The sequence below is a fragment of the Bidens hawaiensis genome, unplaced genomic scaffold (genome assembly GCF_021521415.1).
Source record: "Bidens hawaiensis isolate Kalapana, Puna unplaced genomic scaffold, B.hawaiensis_p1.1 tig00016848_1, whole genome shotgun sequence".
NCBI classification, from domain to species: domain Eukaryota; kingdom Viridiplantae; phylum Streptophyta; class Magnoliopsida; order Asterales; family Asteraceae; genus Bidens; species Bidens hawaiensis.
Genome location: NW_027492555.1, coordinates 349,688 through 358,269, shown reverse-complemented (window position 1 = coordinate 358,269; position 8,582 = coordinate 349,688). Strand labels below are relative to the sequence as shown.

The following is an 8,582-nucleotide window of genomic DNA, read 5'->3' as shown; positions in this document are numbered from 1 at the left end:
TATAACCAAAACTTGAGGAATTTCACATAAATACTTTACAACAATCACAAATATACAAACCAGTTGAATGCAAGTTAATAAAAGATATATGTTGTAAACAAAAAATAGAAATAAAGAAGAATCAATGATACGTGGTACATAAAAAAAAACAAACTGAACAATTTTACACGGTCACTAGCCACTAACACCAACGATGTGTTGTTGAGTCTTTTTTTAAGCAGAGAAATGGACAGAAACCAAAAAAGAACCGGAAAATATTTGTGTTAATGAGTTTTTTTAACTAAAGGACATGAAAAGAAAAAAAATAACTTTTGATATTTTTCGGTCATAACTTGTATTTTAAAATGGACGGATTTGAAGAGAAAGTAAATTCCCTTCTAACTTCTTTCAAAATTCATTATTTTTTTTCTTTAGACTCAAAAACATGAAGTTAAATAATATCTTTTCTCTCATTTTCTTTTCTTTACTTTTTTTCTCTCTCGTTTATTAATCTCCAAACATAGCTTAAGTCTGCGTTTGTGAACCGATCCTAATTCAAACAATCAAAGATTCAAATCGCATGTCCCGTTTGGTGAATAAGAACCAGCTTCCAACGATTTGATGAGTTCAGACTTCAGACCATGAGTCAATGGACGAACGATTTCAAGCAATTGGGCTTTAGCATCATAAATTTAAACTGGCCTGTTAACATGTGACACAAGAGGCCCAATTTTATTTTAGCACAATTTTTTAAAAGTTTAATCGTTTATATGATTGGTCGACATATTAACTGAAGTTACAATTTGAATTAATTCACTCAAATTATTTTTTGTGAGTTAAGAAGGAATAAATCAAACAAATTGAAATATCTCACCACTCATCGTTTTTGCATCATCACCCCCATCATTGTTGCCTTTACCAACACCTCAACCACCGTTGTTGCAACAATCGTTCCTCAAGTCGCCACCACCACCACTAGTGGTGTAGTAACAATGATGGTTGCGGAGGTGATGGTAGCGCCAGGGGGAGGTGGTGTGGCGGTGGCGACTAGTAGGTAGCAAGGCCGGCCTTTAGAGAGGGCTGGATGGTCGACGGCCCCCGGCCCAACACACCATTAGGCCCAATTTTTTTTTTAAATTATATGTATTTTTATGAAAAATAATATATGCATATTTAATGTTTAAACTAGATTACATAACAACTAGTTTGGCTTAGTGGCAAAGGGGTATGACTCTCATCCAAAAATGTTGTGGGTTCTAGTCTCAGTTGGGACATGTTTAAGTTTATTTTTATACAAAAGTTTTTTACACAACCTGACAACCCAAATTATAACCAAGTATGCCCATTAAAAAATTAAATTGTTTAAAGCCAACAAAATACTCATTTTACTTGAGGGCCAAAATATTTTTCGCCTTCTGTCCAAAAAGAATTTTGGCTTCTCTAACCAGTATAGTAGTACTTGACATTGAAAGTAATTATTGTTGATTGTCCTACTATATGTGGTTATCATGGAGTTATTATCAATCACTTGACATTGAGTTACTCGAGATTTGCTTAAATTTTTAAATGGTGAGCTACTTGAAATTTGCTTGTTTAAAATTCGAAATGAGTCGAGCATAAACAATCTGTTGGAAAATTTTGGAGAACTCGAGCTTAACAATAAACTTGTTTATTCAACAAGACCAAGCCTCATTTGGCGAGCTCGAGCCTGCTCGTGAACCTAATCCACCCTATTATCTATCTATCTAATAGTTATTTAATATACTAAATATATAAAATTATGATAAAAGCAAGTGATAACATAATATGTGTTATGTAATTAAAAATGTAACAACAACAGGTATAAATGTTAGTAAAACAATTAACAAATAAACGATTCGAGCTTGAAAAACTACTTATGATATGACCTGTAAGATTACGAATAAAGTTTGAAATGAATCAAACTCAAGCTTAAAAAATACTCAGGTATCAAACTCAAGCTTAAACGTGCTCGGATAAAAAAGTAATGATCTCAATGTACAATTCCTAATGAACAGTGTACAAACATGTAACGGATAAAAAAAGAGAGGGTGGGAAAGTAACGGTCTCACTATTGGTTTTTCTTATCCATAACTAACAAACACAATCCAATTAAAATCAAGACACAGTGGAAGGTGATAGATAGAGTCATCATCATCGTACTCAGTATATCCCACCAATAGCAATGCTATGGTAAGGTCTGAGGAGGGTAAACAGCCTTACCTCTATCCCATAGGGATAGAGAGGCTGCTTCCGGAGGTGATAGATAGAGTGTGAAAGAAAATGGGAAGCATGACGACTCTCTGTTCATCAGAGAGCTAATTGCTGCTGCCGAAGAAGACGACGACTCATTCGAAACCTATCAAAACATTTCGATGCTTTATCGATTCTAATCTTTCGGCTGTGCATACTTTGCAATCTCGTGTTTTCAATAGGTATTTGTGGATTTTAGTTTAGAACGGTTTCTTTGTTGTGAAATTGGATGTGATTTTTTTATATGAATGTTTGTTGATGATTTTGAAATTGATGATTGAAAGCAATGTGTAATGCAAGTTGTAGAGTTTATGTTTTAAGGGATAACGTACAGTTGAATTGATGTTAACATTTGATGAATCTTATGGATGAGTGATTATATATCAACATTGCACGGTTTGGTTTGGTCTGGTCGGTTTTCAGCTACACACACACAAAAAAAAAAAAAAAAAAAAAAAAAAAAAACGAAATTTTTGTTATTGAATTTTTGAAATCTGTCCGGTTTTGGTTTTTTCGGTTTTTCTATTTGAGCTTGAAAATTTCGGGGAAAACAATATAAATGGCCAAAATAATGCATTTGGGCCAAAATCATTTATTAACTGATTATTATACATTTGGGCTAAAATTATTGATTGTATTCTTATAAATTACTTAACATAAAGAATAAAAGTGAAAATCTATAAATTCGGTTTCGTTGTTACGAAAACATAAAAACAAACTGTCAATTTTTGTTTCAGTTTTTTTTTTTCCTTTTTTGGTTTATGCACACTATAACTAGCAAAATCTATAGTGCTAGCTTAAAATTCTGCACAATGAGTAACTAGTTACAGTAATCATGGCTTCCAAAATGACATTGTTACAATTTTTGCAAGTAGTTGTTTATGGTTTCAGTTGTTCCACTCTAAAAGATACAGAAAACTATATTATACTTAATGTTTTCACAGGCTACATATACTTTTCAAGTTACATATTGATTAGGATAATTTTAGGAATTTAATACCATGATTATCTAGTCACATTATTTGTGTCAAGGCTTTAAGCTACCTAAAATTTTCTCAAAATACACAAAACTCTCATTTGTTGCAGGCAACATCGCTTCAAATTACATGATAGTCGTTTCAGACAATTTCAGCTCTCGAGAACGCATATGAATGTTAGTCCCTTCTTAATTGTATCTAAGTTATATTAAATTATTAATACAAAGTTTGATGAGAATATGCAATATTTTTAGGATATGATTTTGTTTAACATGTTGTCATGTACATTGAAATTTTAAGGTACTTCATTCTGATGGTGTTGATGCAACGAAACTGGCACACAAAATGGATGACATGGAATGCAGTACTTCAGAGAAATCGTTACTTCCGTTTAAAAACTTATCAATGGATTCATCATGGAACAGCTACCTAAAATTCATGCTGCTTTTTGGAATATTAACTTTTCAAGATACCGAAAACGCCCTTGCAAGTTCAGACGCAGCTAGTGTAATGCAGTTCACCTCATTTTTTGGAGATTTTAGTGATTTGAGCACAGGTTTTGCTTCAGTTAGTACAATCTCTCTACCACTCATGACCTAATAAAAACTCATTATATCAATCTTGTTTACATTAAGGCGTGCGCACACAGACATGAAAGTTTTCTCTTTTATGAACGTATGTTGAAATAATTTCTTTTTTCCAGGCATTTTTGTTGATATTCTTCTCTGAACTGGGAGATAAAACGTTCTTCATAGCAGTAAATGATATCATATATAAGCTATTTCTTTTGTATTAGCTTCAAAGTTTTATAATTTTATTCCAAGCATTCTGCATTACATTTGCAGGCACTTTTAGCAGCTCGGAACTCAGCTGCAGTTGTCTTCCTTGGAACATTTGGTGCACTTGGGTTAGTGATATACATTTTAATTTCATTAAAATCTTATTAATTAGGAAGTAATCTGTTATATATCTATATTAATATAGGTGTATGGGATTTGTGCATGAATAGTAAAGTTATCATTTTTTTAGATTGGCCACAAAATTTGTGTTTTAAATTTGGCCACAAAAGTTTGCTTACTGTTTTCATTTTTTTAATAAATTAAACACAAAAGTTTTGTGTATTAATTTTAGCCACAAAAGTTTTTTTTAATTAGTATAGTTTTTATTTTTTATAAAGCGACCACAATATTTTTATACTTTGAAACCACAAAGTTTTTATTTTTTAATTTTACTTTTTCTTGACGTTCTGGTGTAAATTTTGTGACAAACCGAACTGATACTGACATCGGTGCTGGTATTCGTTTTTTTATGGTTTTTGATCGATGTAAAACACGTGTCGGTACCCTTTTGGGCATATCACGACTTTATTTGTTTTCTGGTTTTCGATCGTTGTAAAACACATGTCGATATTCTTATGGGCATATCACAACTATATTTCTTTGCTTTTCAGTTTTGGTTGCTATACTGAGTGCCAGTATGTACTGGCACCGTAACGAACAAAACTGAACCGATGCCGACAGAAACTGAGTTCTCACCGCATCTCGCCTGGGAATTTGGCTAGTTTTCTTTAATAAGTTATATTATTCATGTTGTATTTGGTGACAATATCTTATTTCTTGATCAGGGTAATGACTGTCATATCTGTTGTTCTTGGGCAAACTTTTCACTATGTAGATGAAATCCTTCCCTTCAGGTTTACACTATTTTATTTATCATTTTTATTTAGACCTGTAAACAAACCGAACAAACACGGAAGGAGCATGAGGTGTTCATTCGTTCAGTTTTAACCGAACAAACGATCATACACAAACCATTAAACGAACAGAGTTTTCTTGTTCAAGTTCATTGTATTCTTTTGTTCATTTTCTAACAGTATAAATGAAAGGTTCACAAAAGTAAACGAACAAATATAACTGGACATAGAAGAACAAGCATAAACACGCTAAAACCAATTAAAAGTAAATGTGAACAACGATCTGTTGGGCCCAAAAAGTTATTAAAACTAGCTAAATTGTAATGGGCCTAAATTTTTTTTATGAATATATTAACGAACAAACCTAAACAAATGTAAACTAACGAACATAAATGAGCACGTAAACAAACAAACATAAATGAATTTAAATGAACGAAGGAGACAAGTGTTCATGTTCATTTGTTTATAAACAAATGAGCTTCCCAACAAACGGTTCACTAAACGTTTGGTTCGTTTGCATACCTATATTTATTTCCTTGTATATCTTAGTAGATGGTAATATCAGTGTAATTTAATCCCAGATTCGGTGACATGGACCTACCAATTGATGACATTGCTGCAGCATTGCTTCTGGTAATATTTGAAACCAATATTTATCAAGATAATATTATGTCAATCAATCATTACACCATTAACTGAATCGATTTTAGGTTTATTTTGGTGTTTCAACTTTGCTTGATGCATCTTCTAGTGATGGTCTTAAAGCAGAAGAAGAACAAAAGGAGGTAAACTTTTACAATATAATGATATATATATAACCAAATCACACAAACCAAAACTTGTAACCGAATTTATAAATATATATTGTTTCAGGCTGAGATAGCTGTGTCTGAAGTTTTCGGAAACGGTGCTGGGTTTTTGGCTGCAGCTAGCACGATAATTAGCACTTTCGTTTTAGTCTTTGTAGCTGAATGGGGTGATAAATCATTTTTCTCCACAATTGGTAAGTTTCATATATCTTTGCAGAAATTTAAGAAAAATGAAGAATATTTGCCAGTTGTATAATAATAATAATATGCATGTTATTGCGTTTGGTTTGTTTAACAAATATTACCCTTTATTGTGTTTGTATAGCTCTTGCTGCAGCATCTTCACCTCTTGGAGTCATTGGTGGGGCACTAGCTGGTCATGGGCTTGCAACTCTGGTAATGTACATAGGCTTGTATGAACCAAACGAACACGAACAGGGCTTGTTCATGTCCGTTTGTTTAACTTTAGCCGAACAAACACGAAGAATTAAAGTGTTTTGTTTGTTAAGAAAATGAACGTTTTCGTTTATGTTTGTTCGCAAACAGTATAAACAAGTGGTTCATGCATGTAAACAAACGAGCATAACTGAACAAAGATGAAATAACACAACCGAACATGATTGAGTGAACACCAATTAAAAGCTGTAAAAAAATTAGTAAAACTAGACTAAATTGTAACGGGTGATATTTATAATCATAAAATTTGACTAAATATTAATGAGTGATATTTTATTATTTTGTTATAAAATTAGACTAAATTGCAATGCATCTAAAAGATTCAAATGAAACATAAACGAGCAAACGTAAATTAACAAACATTTATTAACGGAACATAAATGAACAAACGAGGCGTGCGTTTATGTTAGTTCGTTTAACTAAATGAACAAAAAATGTTGTCCGTGCTCGCTCATTTATTAAATAAACAAACATATATACAAACCTCCCCCCGAATAGTTCATTGAAAATTTGAACGTTTTGTTCGTTTACGGCCTAAATTTAGACGAAAAGCTACTTATATCCAACTTAATAAAGAGTGTTATTTTTTACTTATTTGAAAATAAATGAGTAACATGATATTTTCTGTTTTGAAAGGATAAAATATCATATTATAAAATTTATAACATATATGAAACCGATGTATGCTTCTAAGTTCTAACGACTCATTGCAGCTGGCTGTTCTTGGAGGCTCATTACTTGGAACTTTCTTATCAGAAAAGGTTAGTAATTTCAACATCATTAATATACCATTTCTTGTACATTAGCATAACTTTTCATCATACACTATAATTATCATCCAAAAATGGAATGGAATCCGCATAAACGCAACTAAATGACGAATGATTAGTTAAACTAATCACAAACTAAAAACAGGCATTAGTCATGCTAATGCTAAAGCCCTGCTTGCGGTGCGCACATATGATGTATATATGTGTGAACCCTCGGGTGGGCAAAAGTGAAATTGCACTAATTTTGACGTTATTTTATTAATCTCGTGAAAATAACGTTAAAAGTGATGGACGGTTAATCAGGCATCATGTAGTGGCGTTGATAGCCGAAAGACAAGGATACATGCACCGATCAGCCGGTGTCCCGATGATTGAGTGCTATGTGCCTTATGTCCAAGGCTTGATGCAAAACTACTATCGAGCCGGGGGTGTCACCGGAAGCAGCCTCTCTATCCTTATGGGGTAGAGGTAAGGCTGTCTACATCTTACCCTCCTCAGACCCTACCATAGCTTTGCTATTGGTGGGATATACTGAGTACGATGATGATGATGAGTCATGCTAATGCTGCCAAAACTAAAACCAGAATGGTCTGGATGCTATTAAAATTTTAATACAACACAAACATATATATTCCTGACAGAAAGACAACAATTTATTTTTTTTATAAAGTGATCAAGTGGTGGTGGTGGTGGTGGTGGTTGTTACATTTAAATTTAATTACATTTGATTACATTATGTGGTGGTGGTTGTTACATTTAAATTTAATTACATTTGATTACATTATTAATAATAATAATATTAATTAATAATTGTACAGGTGATTGCATATGTTGGTGGTGTTCTTTTCCTGGTGTTTGCAGCAGTGACTGTTGTTGAGACTGTGAGTTAGAAAACTTAGGCTGAGGGGTGTGGGGCTTCAGCGGGGGCGCGAGAGCCCCGGGCGCGAGCACCACACCACCGGGGCGCGAGAGGGGCGCGAGCGCGGAATTCAAAGCAGGCGCAAGGTGGGTCGCGGGAGAAAGGTGGCGTAAAGGAGCATTGGGGTGCGTGACATAGCCGTTGGAGTGTACACAAATGAGCCGTTGGGCTCTTTAATTTAATAAAAAAAAATTATTCTTCCTATATATAAACCCAATATCACCTAAAACAATTACCACACCCAAAATCACATAAAACAATTACCACAACTTCAAAAAAAAACCCAAAATCAACCCATCTTCCAAACTTTTTTTTAAAAACATGTCTGGAAATTGGTACCCAAACCTAGATTCAGGTTATAGTTACGACGATTTATGGTCGTCACCAGACCAATCGATGTTTTTTTCGGGGTCGCAAGAAACATCCGGCTTTCAACAATCCAACATACAACCGTCTCCTAACTTTGTTGTTCCGGAGACACAAGAATCACACGGTGATGCTACGGGAGCAAGAAGACGCGTCCACCGAAAAAAACAACTTGCAACGGACGGGTCGGGACCGGCTTCGACTCCGAGGACGAAACGGAAAACCACTCCGTGGTCATCGGATGAGAAGGAAGCCCTGTGTCGGGCTTGGATAGTCATTTCTGAGGATCGGCGTTACGGTAATTGTTTTAACGTTTTTAAAAATGATTTTTAATAAAAAAGT

At 33.9% G+C, this 8,582-nt stretch overlaps 1 protein-coding gene across 1 annotated transcript; it reads left to right on the top strand.

Moving 5' to 3' along the window:
- The first annotated feature begins 2,270 nt into the window (after window positions 1-2,270).
- LOC143552330 (protein PAM71, chloroplastic-like) lies at window positions 2,271-7,845 on the top strand. The gene is made up of 12 exons (XM_077042587.1): window positions 2,271-2,432; window positions 3,337-3,403; window positions 3,528-3,794; window positions 3,931-3,984; window positions 4,073-4,134; window positions 4,852-4,920; window positions 5,502-5,553; window positions 5,631-5,705; window positions 5,794-5,923; window positions 6,055-6,125; window positions 6,899-6,946; window positions 7,774-7,845. The coding sequence occupies exons 2-12, from the start codon at window positions 3,398-3,400 to the stop codon at window positions 7,843-7,845; spliced, it is 906 nt and encodes a 301-aa protein (XP_076898702.1). The 5' UTR covers window positions 2,271-2,432; window positions 3,337-3,397.
- Window positions 7,846-8,582: the final 737 nt, after the last annotated feature.

Coding starts and splice junctions, on each gene's coding strand:
- LOC143552330 (XM_077042587.1), top strand. Junction 3,985..4,072: donor ATAAAACGTTCTTCATAGCA/GTAAATGATATC, acceptor TTACATTTGCAG/GCACTTTTAGCAGCTCGGAA. Junction 4,135..4,851: donor GGAACATTTGGTGCACTTGG/GTTAGTGATATA, acceptor TTTCTTGATCAG/GGTAATGACTGTCATATCTG.